The 18239-nt window shown below is 42.8% G+C and overlaps 1 protein-coding gene across 19 annotated transcripts in view; it reads right to left on the bottom strand.

Moving 5' to 3' along the window:
- st3gal2 (ST3 beta-galactoside alpha-2,3-sialyltransferase 2) overlaps window positions 1-18239 on the bottom strand; it is a 448231-nt gene that overhangs the window by 133750 nt on the left and 296242 nt on the right. For all 19 annotated transcript variants that reach the window (XM_068049795.1, XM_068049788.1, XM_068049799.1 and 16 more), the window contains one exon: window positions 4023-5352. In XM_068049795.1, the coding sequence (XP_067905896.1) occupies window positions 4023-4361 (339 nt within the window). In that variant the 5' untranslated portion in view covers window positions 4362-5352. The remainder of the gene's footprint in view (window positions 1-4022; window positions 5353-18239) is intronic.

The following is an 18239-nucleotide window of genomic DNA, read 5'->3' as shown; positions in this document are numbered from 1 at the left end:
TTTGTGGACGACACAAAGGTTGGTGGAGTTGCGGACAGTGATGAGGATTGTCAGAGGATACAGCAGGATATAGATCGGTTGGAGACTTGGGCGGATAAATGGCAGATGGAGTTTAATCCGGACAAATGTGAGGTAATGCATTTTGGAAGGTCTAAAGCAGGTGGGAAGTATACAGTAAATGGCAGAACCCTTAGGAGTATTGACAGGCAGAGAGATCTGGGCGTACAGGTCCACAGGTCTCTGAAAGTGGCAACGCAGGTGGATAAGGTAGTCAAGAAGGCATACGGCATGCTTGCCTTCATCGGTCAGGGCATAGAGTATAAAAATAGGCAAGTCATGCTGCAGCTGTACAGAACTTTAGTTAGGCCACACTTAGAATATTGCGTGCAAATCTGGTCGCCACACTACCAGAAGGACGTGGAGGCTTTGGAGAGGGTACAGAAGAGGTTTACCAGGATGTTGCCTGGTCTGGAGGGCATTAGCTATGAGGAGAGGTTGGATAAACTCGGATTGTTTTCACTGGAACGACGGAGGTGGAGGGGCGACATGATAGAGGTTTACAAAGTTATAAGCGGCATGGACAGAGTGGATAGTCAGAAGCTTTTTCCCAGGGTGGAAGAGTCAGTTACTAGGGGACATAGGTTTAAGGTGAGAGGGGCAAAGTTTAGAGGGAATGTGCGAGGCAAGTTCTTTACACAGAGGGTGGTGAGTGCCTGGAACTTGTTGCCGGGGGAGGTGGTGGAAGCAGGTACCATCGAGACGTTTAAGAGGCATCTTGACAAATACATGAATAGGATGGGAATAGAGGGATACGGACCCCGGAAGTGCAGAAGGTTTTAGTTTAGGCAGGCATCAAGATCGGCGCAGGCTTGGAGGGCCAAATGGCCTGTTCCTGTGCTGTACTGTTCTTTGTTCTATATCCCATCAAATTCTATTTGCTTTTCTGACCACCTGAAACAACAGTTTTAATAACTTATACATCAAAACCCCCACTTTTTATTCGTGCTCAGTTATGATAAGCACATTATTGCACAAGGTGCAATTCATATTCTCACTTCTACCTAATCTCATGAGTTTACCATAATTTGTGCTGAATTCCACGCTGTAGCCTGCTCGAGTCTCTTTGGATTATTACATATTAGCTTGCACCATTGGTCACGAACCAATTTTGGGGCAATTGATGCACCTTAGACAATATTTTGTTTTCTAAATCATGAGTAAAAATTATAAACACCAGTGGTCTCAACACCGAGTCCTGTGGTCAATGTTTTCCACTCTGCCACCTCCCCAAACACCACTACTCTTTGTGGTCTGCCTTTTGGGCACGTATCAATTCTGCCCAATACTTTGCCATCTAGCTCATGGGCATGGACTACGGGAGTCAGTCCATTAATGGGGAACAATCTCCTGAAATCCTGTAATTAACGCCCACTGCCTCACTCTTAGTCATCAATCTGTATGCTGCTCACAGAACTCCAATACACTGGTCAGATATGACCTGCCTAAACTGAACCCATGCTGGCTTTCTCCATTCAGACCCTGTCCTTCCAGACAATCCAGTGTGCAATCCTGGATCAAAGTTTCAAATTTGCATCACTTTTTCTAAACTACAACTTGAAACATGAAGGCACCAGGAAGCAACAAGAACAACGGGACATGAAAACACTGTGGGAATAGAAGAGGCAGGTTGGTTTCCATGGCACCACTTATATCATGATTCTTTGTTTGAACCATGATATATTATATGGTATACCACATGTCTCCATGCTGTCACCTCCTTATCCTCAATATCAAATTCATTATTTCTTCCCCAATTTTTCCTTTTCTATCAGTTTGAATTTGCAGGAATCAAGAGGCACATTTATACCTGATGCCAACCGCCATTCAGTAAGCCTCGACAGTAAGTGCTGGCATGACTATTTGATTGTATGGTGAATCACAACCGAACCTAATTCTGTACATATACCCAACATACCTTTTGATAGTGATTCTGCGCATAGACCAGGGATCAAATCTTGGACCTTACTGGTCTATATTGCTCACTGTTGGACTGTTCTCCTGTTCTATTTTCTTTTGTACTTTAAATACAGACATCAGTTGTAACAACTGCAGAATCAAATATTTGTCTTTAACAGGCTCATGTTACACAATCCAACATGAGTACACAATCAAATCATACAATTCCATATAATTAAAAGATTCTTTATTATTAAGTTTCCTATTCACTATAAGAACTCAGGTACTGCACTTTACGATTCCATTCTAGCTAGAGCAAACTGTAGTTTGCTCAAAACACTTATACTAATTCCACCTTTGATCTCTATATTTCATGCATACCAACACTGAACCATAATACATCAAAAGACAAACAATGCAGACTTCAGATAACATGGAGCCAAGAAGAAACACTTATGTTCATCTCAATGTCTCGGAATGATTCTGTTACCATAGTTATATGGTCCACTTAAGCTCTTCAATCACATTATTACGACAAACAGTGACCAAACAACATGTCCCAGACCCTCAAGGTATGGATGACTAACCTTCCCATTCCTTCAGCTTCTTATCCTTTACACTGAACGCTGTTTTAGCTATGATGACTCCACAAACAGCTCTAGCCATTGAGATACATAGTTAGTGTGAACCCACATTCCCACACTTATCACTACCGTAGGCAGAACATTTGCCAAATGATATTCTTACATATTCTGCCATCCATGATGAAAACATTGAATTGAGGGCCATCAGTGCTGGGAAAAGGGACACTTTTGGTACCTGTCATCAACATTAAGCAATCTTAAATCAAATATAAACTATTTTCAGTACAATTTTAAAGGGTGTGCAGGAACAGAGAGACCTAGAGATTTATGCATATAAATCTTTGAAGGTGGCAGAATTGAAAGCTGTTAAAAAAAGCAGATGGGATCCTTGGCTTTATAAATAGAGGCATAGAGTTAAAAAAAAGTTCTGCTAAACCATTATAAATCACTGGTTAGGCCTCAGCTTTAATATTGTGTCCGTTTCTGGGCTCCTTGTTTTAGAAAGGATGTCAAGGCCTTGCAGTAGGTGCAGAAGAGATTTATTAGAATGACACCAGGGACCAGTGACCTCAGCTATGTGGAGACACTAGAGACGCTGGTACATGTTCTCCTTAGAGCAGAGAAAGTTAAAGGATCTTTTAATGGAGGTGGTCAAAATTATGAAGGGTTTTGATAGGGTAAGTAAGGAGAAACTGTTTCCACTGGCAGGAGGGTTGGTAACCAGAGGATTTATGATAATTGGCAAAAGAACCAGAGACAAGATGAGGAGATATTCTTTGATGCAGCGTGTTGTTGCGATCTGGAATGCATCACCTGAAAGGGTGGTGGAAGAAGTTATAACAGTAGCTTTCAAAAGGGAATTGGATAGAGACATGAAAAGCAAGAATGTGTAAGGCAATGGGGAAAGAACCCACACAGGCAAGATGGGCTAAATACCTTCCGTGCTGTAAGATTATATGATTCAATGCACCATGTTTAGAAGGAGAATAATTTCCCTCTCCTTTGTCAGAACTGCCTTAACTGAAACCGCAAACGCACCAATGTGACATTTCCATTCCTAATAGCAGGTAGTATCTTCTGGTCTCTCTGTGTGAGATTGGTAAGTTGGTAGTGTGGGTGCTATAATTAGCATGAATGCTCCCAGGAGAGGGGAGGGTGGTGGGGAGAGGGTGGAATCAGCCAGGGTTGCAGCTCCTGATTACTATGCATTTGTGTGCATATCGAGGCCTTGGAGTGGGTGCAGAGGAAATTTATTAGAATGACACCAGGGATCAGTGACTTCAGCTATGTGGAGAGACTAGAGAAGTTATGGTTGTTTGAGATACCTCCATATTCAAATAGCAAGCTGACACTAACTGGCTAGCATTTGGGTGAGGTACTGCAGTGTTGTCAGCACCCATGGAATGCCTTCGGAAAGTGAGGGGAGAAAATTCAAAAAACATTCATATTTTAGTCATATTATGTCAGTTTAAAGATACTCACCACCCACCAGTTGTACACATCAGGGTGTAACTTTATGTTTTCTTTTGTCCAAAGTGGCAGAATGTCCTGATCAAAGCGCTCATCGAACCACTGAGAAACTCCAAGATCACCCACACAATCATCACAAGCACACGTCTTCTGACCCACAAGATTCTTGCTCAACTTCTGCACGCCCAAGTAGCTGGGTACCAGCTTGACCCGGTGGGCATCTTCCACACCCTGGGTCTCCAGGTAGGGCATGTTGGCCACACCTGTCCATGTGTAGGTGAAAAACAGTGAAGTCAGAAAGGCAACAAGTAGTGCAATGAAGAGGATAAATACCCGAAGCGAGCACTTCATTGTCGCACTGTTGCACTTTGGGCTCAGGCCTTTTGTTGTGACAAGTTTTCGCTGTTGATTTTGATGTATTGTTGAGTCCAGCAGGGAGGGCAGAGGTCAAAAGTGGAAAAGTGCCAAAAATCAACTGCACTGTTTATCCCTGTCTAATTTAATGGAGGCTTGTTGTTGGTTTAATTGGAGATCCTCAGAGAATGCTTCAGCTGTTCCATTAAATGCTGGCACGTAGCAGTTAAAGATGCTCAACAGAGACTGCTTGCTGGTAATTTCCCTTTCAGTCAAACATTCAGCTTCTGCTTTTACCTAATTCTCTACTCCCCTTTGCAAACACAGTTGAAGGTTCTGCTAAATCTTCTTTTGCCTCAGATTTAGTAACAGTTAAAAAAGCTCCATCATCCTTTGGAACAAGCTTGACAGAATCAGACTCCTTGAACCAGCAGCCAGCTCACTCGTTAGTTCCTTAGTCCTCTGAGAAATTAAATAAGCAGCTTGATTTCTCCGTGATAAGGTGTTAAGTAAAACTGCTGCTGATTTATTCCCGTACTGTGAGCCATAAACCAAATCTCCCAAAAAGTCTTTCTTCGTCTGAACTGGAGCTCAGATCGCTGCTTCAGAGATTTATAGCATCTCTTGTGCGTCTCTTATTTTCATGAAGAGGTATGTCTGTGAGAGAGCTGTTGCCAAGGTGACTATTGATATGTGCTCAAAAAAAAGAGGTAAAACAAAGCATGTAGATGAGAGCACTGTCTGCTCTCACTGCCTCACAAGTCCTCTGTATGTTCATTGCTGCCATTCAGCTTCCTTAATCCACTGTCAGGCGAGAGATTACATCAAAGCTAAACAACATTTTTTCCCCTCCACGTGCAGCAGAATTAATTAGACGGGTATGCTCTGCTTTCTAAACCCGCGCTAGCTTTTCTTCTGGGTTTTCCTGTTTGGCCAGTTACTCCGGACTTCCTTAGGCAGACTGTGCACTTCGCTCCACTTGAAAAGCCTGGGACAACAAATAAAAAAGAAGAGTTCAGTCTACAGAGTCCATAAACAAATCAAAACAAAAGTGCTCTGCTCTTTTTACTTTGTGTTTCAATTAATTCAAAGTCCTAGATTAGGAAACAAACCACTGTACTGTATAGAAACAAACCATTTAACCAATATTGCTTGACATCATTGTTCTTCCTTAATTTGAAGTGACCAAAACAAACTTTTGTCCTCAATTTTCTCCCTGCTCTCCAGACTCTTGTTTGGATTAAGATCCATGAGTACCAGCAAGCCTGTGGTATCGCAGCTAAGTGCCAATTCTTTATCTGTGAGTCAGCACAATGGTTGGCATTTTAAAAAAATTCATTCAGAGGATGTTGGCATCACTGGCTAGGCCAGCATTTATTGCCCATCCCTAATTGCCCTTGAGAAGGTGGTGGTGAGCTACCTTCTTGAACCACTGCAAAACATGTGAGGTAGGTACACCCACAGTGCTGTTAGGAAGGGAGTTCCAGGATTTTGACCCAGCGACAGTAAAGGAACGGTGATATAGTTCCAAGTCAGGATGGTGTGTGACTTGGAGGGGAACTTGCAGGTGGTGGTGTTCCCATGCATTTGCTGCCCTTGTCCTTCTGGTTGGTAGAGATCACGGGTTTGGAAGGTGCTGTCTAAGGAGCCTTGTTGTGTTGCTGTAGTGCATCTTGTAGATGGTACACACTGCTGCTACTGTGTGTTGGTGGTGGAGGGAGTGAATGTTTGTGGATGGGGTGCCAGTCAAGCGGGCTGCTTTGTCCTGGATGGTGTTGAGCTTCTTGAGTGTTGTTGGAGCTGCACTCATCCAGGCAAGTGGACAGTATTCCATCACACTCCTGACTTGTGCCTTGGACTGGCTTTGGGGAGTCAGGAGGTGAGTTACTCGCTGCAGGATTCCTAGCCTCTGACCTGCTCTTGTAGCCACGGTATTTATATGGCTGTTCCAGATCAGTTTCTGGTCAATGGTATCAGGTTATTTGATTATGGAGGGCATCAAAGGAAAACTCAATCCTCACTTTATGTGACATTCATAAACAGGTACCTTCCAGCAGGGTTCATCAGATAGAAAGCAGGGGCAAGAACCCAGGGACCTTCTGATCTGTATGGCTCAGTGCAACACCAAATCATGCCTTAACATACTATGTTCAGCACCCTACTAAGACAAGGAGGAAGAGTTAGCTGCTGGGGCCCATTCAGGTAACATCTGCAAGGGAATGAATGACATAGTAATTTAGCATACTATCTTCTGCAAGTTGGCTGCGAGTTTAATGCACAGAGGGGTTGATTGTATTTCCTCCCTCATTTCAGTGCTTTAAAGTTTATCTCTTGATCTGGTTTACAAGCGCACAGTAAGCAGCAATTCTCAAAATGGAACACATTAATATCCAATTATGGATATGTGCGGCCTTTGTGTCATTGGTGTAGCAAGAGGTAAAACAATTAATCAGCCAGTGATCTCATTCCTGATTGTTATGTACTGACACGTGCAGGAAATTGTGCATGTGTCAATGTTACATGCATTATCTAGGTTCTCACTTAAACAAGGTACTGGAGGACTGCCTGCACCCATAGTGGACGTGGGCAATGCAGCTGAACCCAATCCCATTCTTACCCATCATCTAGACAAGCATGCTTTCCAGCAAATACCACTGAATGATGATTAGATGCAGAACCCTGCCTGTTTCTTTTCCCTCTTCTAGTCTGGGGTCATGAAGATCAAAATAGTGCTCCAACTGTGATCAACAGATTCAACCTAGAACCTTCATGAAATGTACAGAACAGCACCGCACCAGCAGTATATTGACCCAGTGAACCACCTGGGGAGGGTGGAACGTTTTCTAGCAGCAAACACTGCTCATGACCTTCTATTGGGGCTTGTGTTGCATTATCATGGAAGGAATGCCCTTTTGATGAGCCGTAACTTGCCAGGGTTGCCTATTGGAGTGGACTGTTATGAGTACAAGTTCTAGGAAAAGCATATAATACCTTGTTACTTAAAACAATATTTACTCTGGTTGGGGGGGGGGGGGCGGTGCGAGGGGGAGAAGTGGGTCACTGCTTCATAGGAACATCATGTCTTACAGAATAATTATTACTTCATCAATTACTTCTATTACAGGCAATACAAAGATGGAGTGTATAATTCCAGCAAGATAATTTATTCTAACCAGTGCTTGAATTTATTCTGAAAAAGCAACTGTCAAGAAGCAGACTGATACCTGCAGTGTGAATTCCCACTCAGACACACTTCCATTTCCATGGCAACTGTCCTTTGATTCCAGCACTTAATTAATTAAAAATATAATTGTTACGATCAAGGCAGGAGTAATGCACTGCTAATTCAGTCCCACTGCTCCACAAGCCATAGCATATCAAGAAAGTTTTCCACCTACCAAAGAATAGCCAAATTAGACACTCTACTCATCCCCCAGAATCTTCTTTCTTCTTCTTTGGCCTCCTTGTCTCGGGAGACAATGGGTAAGCGCCTGCAGGTGGTCAGTGGTTTGTGGAGCAGCGCCTGGAGTGGCTATAAAGGCCAATACCAGAGTGACAGACTCTTCCACAGGTGCTGCAGATAAAATTGGTTCTCAGGGCTGTTTCGCAGTTAGCTCTCCCCTTGTGCTTCTGTCTTTTTTCCTGCCAACTGCTAAGTCTCTTCGACTTGCCACACTTTAACTCCGCCTTTATGGCTGCCCGTCAGCTCTGGCGATCGCTGGCAACTGACTCCCACGACTTGTGATCAATGTCACAGGATTTCATGTCGCATTTGCAGACGTCTTTAAAGCGGAGACGTGGACGGCTGGTGGGTCTGATACCAGTGGCGAGCTCGCTGTACAATGTGTCCTTGGGGATCCTGCCATCTTCCATGCGGCTCACATGGCCAAGCCATCTCAAGCGCCGCTGACTCAGTAGGGTGTATAAGCTGGGGATTTTGGCCGCCTTGAGGACTTCTGTGTTGGAGATATGGTCCTGCCACCTGATGCCAAGGATTGTCCGGAGGCAGCGAAGACGGAATGAATCCCCCAGAATAAAGTTCACCAAACCAGGTTTCTTTAAACAACAACAATATTAACTATTTATTAGACAAGAAATAATAGGTCTTAATTACTAACGAGATAAATCTATATATATGAAAAGCTCCTTAATTCCTTGGCCCTCATGCATGCAAACACACAAGCATTCAAAAGAAAAAACAGTTAACTGGGGAAAATGATTTTTTGATTTACAGCTGTTTATCACATTCTGGTAGGATGTTTTTGGTATGGTGAGGTGTTCCAGAGTTGAATAATAGGATGCCATTCGAAGTCTCTCCAGGCAAGATTGATGAACAGTTTGTGGTGGTTAGGTATTCAAATCACTTTGTCTGCAGCAGGCATCATACAGGTCTTTCAGCAAAGGTGTAGCAACAGGTCTGCTTGGGTTTTGAAAAGCAGCAGTCCAGCAGTAGAAACTTTCTTGAGATTTCAGGGTTTCCCAAAACACAGGAGGCAACAGGAACCACTCTTGATGCAGGGATTCTTCAAAGACTGGAGGCAACAGGAATCTGCTACCTCGGACACACAGGGATTTCTTCTCTGAAAAGCAATCTTCCTCTTCAGTGGTATCCATCCATGCAGATCATTCTTTGCTGGCATGGCATCTGCGGCAATCTTTCAAAATTTCTAATGCATATGCAGTGTCATATCACACCTAGGAGTGAGGTACTCAGGGTGAAGAATCCACGAGTAATGGAACATTATTTACAATAACTGAACATCTACCATTCTCTGGCAGCAGTGATTTTTTGACAATAATGTCATATACATTCTCATCATCATCATCAGTGGTCTGCTTAAGGCACTTCCTGGTTCAATACACCCTTTTCCTAACCACTCTGACTTGTGCTTCTCTATTCAAATCTCCATACAATTTCCCATTCTTCCGATGGTCCCAAAGGGTTCCCCCCTTTGTCTTGTCCCTTCTGTCTTTCCTTCTAACACGTCTATCAATATCCCATCCCCTCTCAGCACATGCCCAATCCTATCCAATTGCTTTTATCAGATAACCTCAGGCAAAGTACAGTCTTGTATCATTGCTAAAACCTCCCAGCCACTTTTCTTATTCATGGGACTCCAAACCCATGAGCTCTCTAGAAGCTTGACCTCATTCCTCAACCTCCATGATTCCGTGCTAAACTCTATAACAAAGTCTTCATGATTCTTTTCTTCAGTTCTCTATTTAGTTGTACTGTTACAGACAGGTGAAAAGGGATGTGGGTGATTCCAATTGTTAAACTCCCAAGTGATCGTAATCGTGTTTTGTTTAAAATGATGAGTTAGCTCGAGTGTTTAACTTGCCAAATAAACAGACAGTGACAGATTTTCTTGTAGATTTAAAACAGAAGATTTAACTATTTATTGAACATTATTCATTCCCCAAAATTTTTGCAACATCACTAACACACACATTCACTCTCACGTGCACTCTCAAGAGAAGATAGATAGAAGGTAAAGGGTAAGAATTCAAGGCGTGGTCAATGTTCATGGTTTACGGTAAACCTGTTGAATCTTCCAAGTAGGACAGTCCTTTATAAAGATGCAGGCCTGGGTTGTTTGTAGTCTTGATTTGTTGAGGTGTTGTAGATTTTTGGTCATCAGGAATTCAGATTGGAGGTGGTGGGTTATTTTCAGTTCTCTACTGCACCAAGTTGAAGTGTAGAATTAGCAGCAGGGCTTCTTCCTTGCTTTGCTGGGTTTCTTTCCACAGTTAATGGCTGAACTGTTTCTGTGATGTTCTTGTGATCGCTCTCCCTCTCTCTCTCCCTCTCTCTCCCTCGCTCCAGAGCTACCTTTTAAGGTAAAAATCTCTCACATTAGTTTCTGTTAGGATACACTTGGCCATTTCCCCTGTTGGGCCAAGATATGATAACCATGACCATCGTTTGATGTTTGAATGGGAATCATTCTTTAATATGTGTTTACTTCACAACTTTTTTTCCAAAGGAACCATTCAATTCAGGAATGCCGCTTGATGGTTTCAGGATGGGTGTAATTGACACCTATTAACCTGGAATGTATCCTTTTGTCCTTAACAGTGAGGCAAAGTTCTAATTCACAGGTCAGGTTGTCTGACCTTCAATCAATGGCCATTGTTTGCAGAATTATTCACCATTTTTTAAAAAGCAAAGTCAATTTTATAGAAACATAGAAAATAGGAGCAGGAGTAGGCCATTCAGCCCTTCGAGCCTGCTCCGCCATTCATTATGATCATGGCTGATCATACAACTCAGTAACCTGTTCCCGCTTTCGCCCCGTATCCTTTGATCCCTTTAGACCCAAGCACTATATCTAACTCCTTCTTGAAAACATACAATGTTTTGGCCTCAACTGCTTTCTGTGGTAGCGAATTCCACAGGCTCACCACTCTCTGGGTGAAGACATTTCTCCTCATCTCAGTCCTGAATGGTTTACCCTGTATCATTCGACTATGACCCCTGATTCGGAACTCCCCCATCATCGGGAACATCCTTCCTGCATCTACCCTGTCAAGTCCTGTTAGAATTTTATAGGTTTCTATGAGATCCCCCCTCACTTTTCTGGACTCCAAGAATATAATCCTAACCGACTCAATCTCTTCTCATACGTCAGTCCCACCATCCCAGGGATCAGTCTGGTAAATCTTTGCTGCACTCCCTCGATAACAAGAACATCCTTCCTCAGATAAGGAGACCAAAACTGCACACAATATTCCAGGTGTGGCCTCACCAAGGCCCTGTATAATTGCAGCAAGACATCCCTGCTCCTGTACTTGAATCCTCTCGCTATGAAGGCTAACATACCATTTGCCTTTTTTACCGCCTGTTGGACCGACATGCTTACCTTCAGCGACTGGTGTACAAGAACACTCAGGTCTCGTTGCATATTCCCTTCTCTCCGTTTATAGCCATTCAGATAATAATCTGCCTTCCTGTTTTTGCTACCAAAATGGATAACCTCACATTTATCCACATTATACTGAATCTGCCATGCATTTGCCCACTCACTTAACTTGTCCAAACCACCCTGAAGCCTCTCTGCATCCTCCTCACAACTCACCCTCCCACCCAGTTTTGTGTCATCTGCAAATTTGGAGATATTACATTTAGTTCCCTCATCTAAATCATTAATATATATTGTGAATAGCTGGGATCCAAGCACCGATCCCTGCAGTACCCCACTAGTAACTGCCTGCCATTCGGAAAAAGACCCCTTTATCCCTACTCTTTGTTTCCTGTCTGCCAACCAATTTTCTATCCATCGCAATATACTACCCCCAATCCCATGCGCTTTAATTTTACATGCTAATCTCTTTTTGGGACTTTGTCGAAAGTCTTTTGTAAGTCCAAATAAACTATATCCACTGGCTCCCCCTCATCAACTCTACTAGTTACATCCTCAAAGAATTCTAGTAGATTTGTCAAGCATGATTTCCCTTTCGTAAACCCTTGCTGATTCTGTCCGATTCTACAACTGTTCTCCAAGTGCTCTGCTATAAAATCTTTTATAATGGACTCTAGAATTTTCCTCACTACTGACGTCAGGCTGACTGGTCTATAATTCCCTGCTTTCTCTCTACCTCCCTTTTTAAATAGTGGGGTTACATTAGTTACCCTCCAATCTTTTGGAACTGTTCCAGAGTCTATAGAATCTTGGAAGATGACCACCAATGCATCCACTATTTCTAGGGCCACTTCCTTAAGCACTCTGGGATGCAGACCATCAGGCCCTGAGGATTTATTGGCCTTCGATCCCATCAATTTCCCCAACACCATTTCTCTACTCATACTGATTTCCTTCAGTTCATCTCTCTCACTAAACCCTGTGTTCCCCAACATTTCTGGTATGATATTTGTGTCCTCCTTTGTGAAGACAGAACCAAAGTATGCATTTAGTTGGTCAGCCGTTTCTTTGTTCCCATAATAAATTCCCCTGTTTCTGACTGTAGGGACGTACATTTGTCTTGACTAATCTTTTTCTCTTCACATACCTATAGATACTTTTACACGTCAGTTTTTATGTTCCCCGCAAGCTTGCTCTCGTACTCTATTTTTCCTTTCTTAATCAATCCCTTGGTCCTCCTTTGTTGAATTCTAAACTGCTCCCAATCCTCAGGTCTGTTGTTTTTTCTGGTGGATTTATATGCCTCTTCCTTGGATTAAGAATCCATCGTGAATAAAGTTCTTATTTTAAAAGTAGGAATATGATATGTCTTTACTGGGCATGACAATATCCTCTTCCTTCCAGTAAATACAACTTTCTCATTGTAATTCTAGCTCTCATCTCCTTGACACTTGCACCATATACTTTCCAGATATTTCAGCAGTCTTACCTGATCCAATTGTTTCTTGATTATTATAATTCTCACTGTTTCAACTGCATTCTTAAAAACCTTGGGTCTTGTCCACTTTGATCTTCATTCCATTGCTTCAGTATTGGGCTATCTACCAACAACTGTAGTCCATTCATGCTGCATGCTATCAAGGTTTAGTCATCTGCAAGTTTAACAGCTTTCACTAGTTGACCTCCAGCTTTCAGTCCTGCCTCTACCTAATTAAATGTTTCCCTTCCCATTGCTGCTGTATACACGTTGAACAGCACAGGTGATAAGTAGCATCCTTTAGGGGGTGATGATGGTGTAGTGGTAATGTCACTGGACTAGCAATCCAGAGAGCCAGGGATCTGGGTGTCTTAGTGCATGAATCGCAAAAGGTAGCATGCAGGTACAGCACATAATTAGGAAAGCTAATGGAATGTTATTGTTTATCGTGAGGGGAATTGAATACAAAAGTAGGAAGGTTATGTTACAGCTATACAGGGCATTGGTGAGATCACATCTGGAGTACTGTGTACAGTATTAGTCTTCTTATTTAAGGAAAGATGTAAATGCGTTGGAGGCAGTATAGAGAAGGTTTACTGGACTAATATCTGGAATGGGCGGGTTGGCTTATGAGGAAAGATTGGACAGGCTAGGCTTGTAGCCGCTGGAATTTAGAAGAGTAAGAGGCGACTTGATTGAAGCATATAAGATCCTGAGGGGTCTTGACAGGGTGGATGTGGAAAGGATGTTTCCCCTTGTGGGAGAATCTTGAACTAGGGGTCACTGTTTAAAAATAAGGGGTCATCCATTTAAGACAGAGATGAGGAGAAATTTTTTTATCTCAGAGGGTCCTGAGTCTTTGGAACTCTCTTCCTCAAAAGGCAGCGGATGTACAGTCTTTGAATATTTTTAAGGCAGAGGTAGATAGATTCTTCATAAGCAAGGGGTGGAAGGTTATCGGGGGTAGGTAGAAATGAGGAGTAATCAGTTCAGCCATGAACTAATTGAATAGTGGAGCAGGCTCGAAGGGCCGAGTGGCCTACTCCTGCTCCTAATTCTTATGTTCGTATGTAATGCCCTGGGGACACAGGTTCAAATCCCACCACAGCAGCTCGTGGAATTTAAATTCAATTAATTAATAAAAATATGGAATTGAAAGCTAGTTTCAGTAATGGTGCAAGAAACTATCATCGATTGTCATAAAAACCCATCTGGTTCACTAATGTCCTTTAGGGAAGGAAATCTGTTGTCCTTACCCGGTCTGGCCCACAGCAATGTGGTTGACTCTTAACTGCCCTCTGAAATGGCCTAGCAAGACACTTAGTTCAAGGGCAATTAGGGATGGGCAAAAATGCTGGCCTGTCAGTGACGCCTACATCCCATGAAAGAATAAAAAAAGTCCTTGTCACACTCCTTTCCAATCACTCCTGGCTCTGACTCTCCATCTGACTCCCTAATACTTTCAGTTTGTCTCAAATACAAAGCCTTCATCACGCCATATTCCACTGTACCTCTATTAATTTTATTTAGTTCACCATACTGAAGATGTTTTCAAACTCTAAAAAGCGAATATACATCTTTTGACTATGTTCTATTCTCCTCAAGATCATGTTGTACAGAGAGCAGACCATTGGTGAAAGGAACAGCGGGGCCCCACACAAATGTTCCAAGGACTCCCTGAAGAAGTCTCTCTCCGTGTGCCACATCAATCACCGCCAGTGGGAAGCGCAGGCCATAGATCAGAATGTCTGGAGATGCTACATTGGGAATGCTACAGACACCTTTGAAACTGAGTGAAGAACCAGCATGAAAGAGAAAAGGAGGAGAAGGATAGATCCATTTGCCTCCAGCAGCGACTACACCGTCACTTGTAGCCGCTGTGGGAGAATCTGCCGGTCACGGATAGCCCTGACTAGCCACCAGAGGGCCTGAAACCGATCAGTACAACCTTCCCACAATCTTCGTCCATGAAGAAATGCCAAGAGATTCTTCTCTCACACAGAACTTTTATTTTCCCTTTTGTCTAGTGTTCCATATCCTCTGCAGAAGTCAAATTGATCTTATCAAGAGCTGCTTTTGCTCTTGCCCTTCTTGTAGTAATCTCAGCACAATCTTTGAGGCATGTGGAATCAAACTGATCGTATGAAACTCACTACATTTGCGACCATTTAGTATTTTTTCCCCAGAGGTATTATGACTAATATTTCCATGAAATCATCTGGCCATTCCCCTTTGAAGGACGTGACTTTACAGAAATCAATGAGTTTCTTTGCTACCTCCTCTTCCAAGTTTTAACTATTTTTGCTGGCATCTCACTGTGCATATCGGATTAAGAACCAGGTTCACTCACTGAAAACTGTCCAGCTTGTTTGACACAACAGCTGCAGAATACAAACATTAGACCCTGAAAGAAACCCATGATTCCATTCCATCATTGCAATTATGGTGGAACAGAATTTGTGACCCAAGTGCCTGATCATGTCAGAGTTCCTGGGGTCAGACCATTTGCAGGCACTGACATGGTATTGTCATCCTTTGCATAAAGTGGCTAGAAAGTGTAGGAAACATGTGAAATTGGCCCCTTTATAAGATATTTAATTTCACGGGACCAGAAATTCAGTCTTGAAGTGTTCCATAAACCCCCACTGAGGGCCACTCTTGCACCATTCCAATGTTCTTTATGCTTATATCTCGTCAGTGTACAGTGCACTGGGGCACAAGAGGAGGGGCCACTGGGTATTCTGATGGAAAACACCATTCCACCAGTCCTAATTCCTTTTCGTACAATAGTTTGCAATGGGCCAAATTCAACTTATGCCTGCTTGGTCCAAAAAGATAACCTATGTCAGTTTCTTTGGACTGGAAATCTGGTGTTGCTGCGTTCCACCCCATTTTCTGCCCCTACCTGACACTTCCAACCCTTTGTTAAAATTGGGCGGTCTGTCTGAAGCCATCATCCACCAGGAGGGATAGGTAAGCTTGTATCTAATATAATTATACAATGTGCCATTGCTTCTGTTCACCTATCCATTTACTTGTTAAGAAGCCTGTTTGGCAACTTGTCGCTTAAGCTGCTAATGGAGTGGTAGGTTCTGACCGAGTGCAATGGATTAAACTGGGTGATAGTGAATCAGCAGTCAATTGAAATAAAAATCATGAGAGATGTATAATGGGCTACTGTTTCACCTATCCCAAAGTGCTTATTCTATTGTACTTCAGTCAAAGGAGATCACATGATATAACCAGTAGCTAAAATAAAATTCCTCGATGTACTAAAATGACCCAGATATTGTGCAGGTTATGGCGCTCTCTTGATAATAGGGCATGAGGGCTCAACTACAGGAGAGGTCTGAGACCCTTAACATGAGAAAAATATATAGACTAAGAACTCAAAACAGGGTCCACAGTCAGCTATTGAGTGGCACCAAGACCTCATTCCAGGATGCTGCGCAGAATTTGCTGAGGCACCATAAACTTGCGACAGGGTCTGTAATGGCAGATATGGCCATCAATCTCAATGTCTTCTTCATATTGAAGGTTTCTGGACTTGCTCCAGTTACAACACAGTATTTTTCTCCTCTACAGACACATTGTAGTTGTACTAACTTGGAATATCTGCATTCAGAAAAATGCAAATTCATTGTAGAACGAGTTTGTTGTACATATTCCAGTGTTCACTAATAGCATTGAGAATGTTCTTTGGACATAAAATTATTGGCTGTTGCTTGACTTTGCTGACAATATCCGCCTACTTGTTTTCCCCAATGTGGGGGGGGGGTGGGGGGTGGAAATCACCAGTTTAAGTTTATGTAAACAAACAAAACATTTTAAAAGGTCGTTCAAGTTAATCCAAATTCTTAGTTACAATTGAATTTTCTTAAAAGGGTGAACCTTGATCTTTAAAAGCCACTGATATGTATTGTGTAGCATGACACAAGTCCTGGATAGCACATCATGTGATTACACCAGGCAACATTATTCATTCAATAGGTGGACAAAAGATTATTTATTCCTCTCCTGAGTGAACATCTCTTTCATGTCTGGTGTCTATAATTTCACACGGCAGGTGTTTTTGTCAAATGCATTGAATTAATGAAAATGAATCAGAACTACAGCTTGCGCAGGCTGAAGCAATGAGATGAGAATGTCTAATTTGCCTCAGTCAGAAGCTCCAAAGCAGGGTGTTCAACATATACAGAAGAATTCTAAAAAACATTTCATTCAAATGAATGCCGATAAGTATGCTATTTGTTTGTATTTGCTGTTATTACATCTTTTCTCTGTCAACTGTGTTTGCTCCTGCAAACTATTTTAAGGAAGAGGAGTAAGGAGGCTAATCTCCAGTGTTGGAAGAATCAGTAATGAGGAATGGCAAGTTAAGCGAGATCTCCTCACCACTGTAAAGAGACATCTCGTAAGGAACCTTGTAGAGACACATAAAACATTTAATGGACTAGAGCAGAGATTTTCAAATGTGGTAGTGGTGGTGGTGTCGGTGGTGGGCGGGGAGGGGGGTGCAATGAGGACATAGTGACTGTGATATTCCTTTGATCTGCTCTCGTTTCTTGGGTATAAAGTGCAGTGGAAACCCTGTTTAATGTTTCAACCCAGTTCCTGCTGCACTTCTGGCAAAATATTGCTGGCAAAATGGAAGCAATTTCCCAGCCAGTGAGTTCTAATGATACGACTGAACTTCATATTAACAGCCAAAAACAACCAGTTGCCTTTTCTTATAACATCCACAAAGGGACACTGGGTTATCCCAGGATCATCAAACAAAACCAACAAAGGTTGGGGCACAAAAAGGGGCACAAGTAATAGAAAGTTACATGATAAAAATACAAAGGAAACTTACCAAATTAAATAATATTGCCACCCATGACTACAAGGCACTCCAGTCCCTGTGGTGCCCACCAGTAGCAGAAGGCCTTAAGAGTAGCAGGTACACCGTACGCTCCTTCTCCAGGATCACCCGGGGCAAAGCTGCGGAAGAGAGGCAGGCCACAAGATGGCCACTTCCAAGGGCTGCTCCTAACCTGGACCTGTGAATGGCCACTTTGGCCAGCACCAGGAGCAGACCCAAGAGAAGGACTTCCACCTTGTCTTCCCCTCCATACTGGGCGGTCATAGATCAGGAATGTCAGAATGAAGTGGAGTCAAAATTTCAGAGCAGTCCTTCAAATAGTGGAACAGGGGCTGCAACCTCTCATGCTCCTTGTAAATATAAAACATTGACTCATCCAGGATGCAAATGTTACAGGTTGAGGAGGTGGCAAGATTGGTATGTAAACTTGTGGAACTTAGAATCATAGAAAGTTTAAGGCACAGAAAGAGGCCACTTGGCCCATCATGTCTGTGCTGGCTGAAAAATGATCCACCTATTCTAATCCCACCTTCCAGCATTTGGTCCATAGCCCTGCAGATTATGGCACTTAAGGTGCATACCCAGACTCCTTTTGAATGAGTTGAGGGTTTCTGCCTCAACTATCCTTTCAGGCACTGAGTTCCAGACCTCCACCACCCTCTGGGTGAAAA

Source organism: Heterodontus francisci, chromosome 17 (genome assembly GCF_036365525.1).
Source record: "Heterodontus francisci isolate sHetFra1 chromosome 17, sHetFra1.hap1, whole genome shotgun sequence".
NCBI classification, from domain to species: Eukaryota; Metazoa; Chordata; class Chondrichthyes; order Heterodontiformes; family Heterodontidae; genus Heterodontus; species Heterodontus francisci.
The sequence above is the reverse complement of the archived record's forward strand: the minus strand, read 5'-3'. Positions and strand labels throughout refer to the sequence as shown.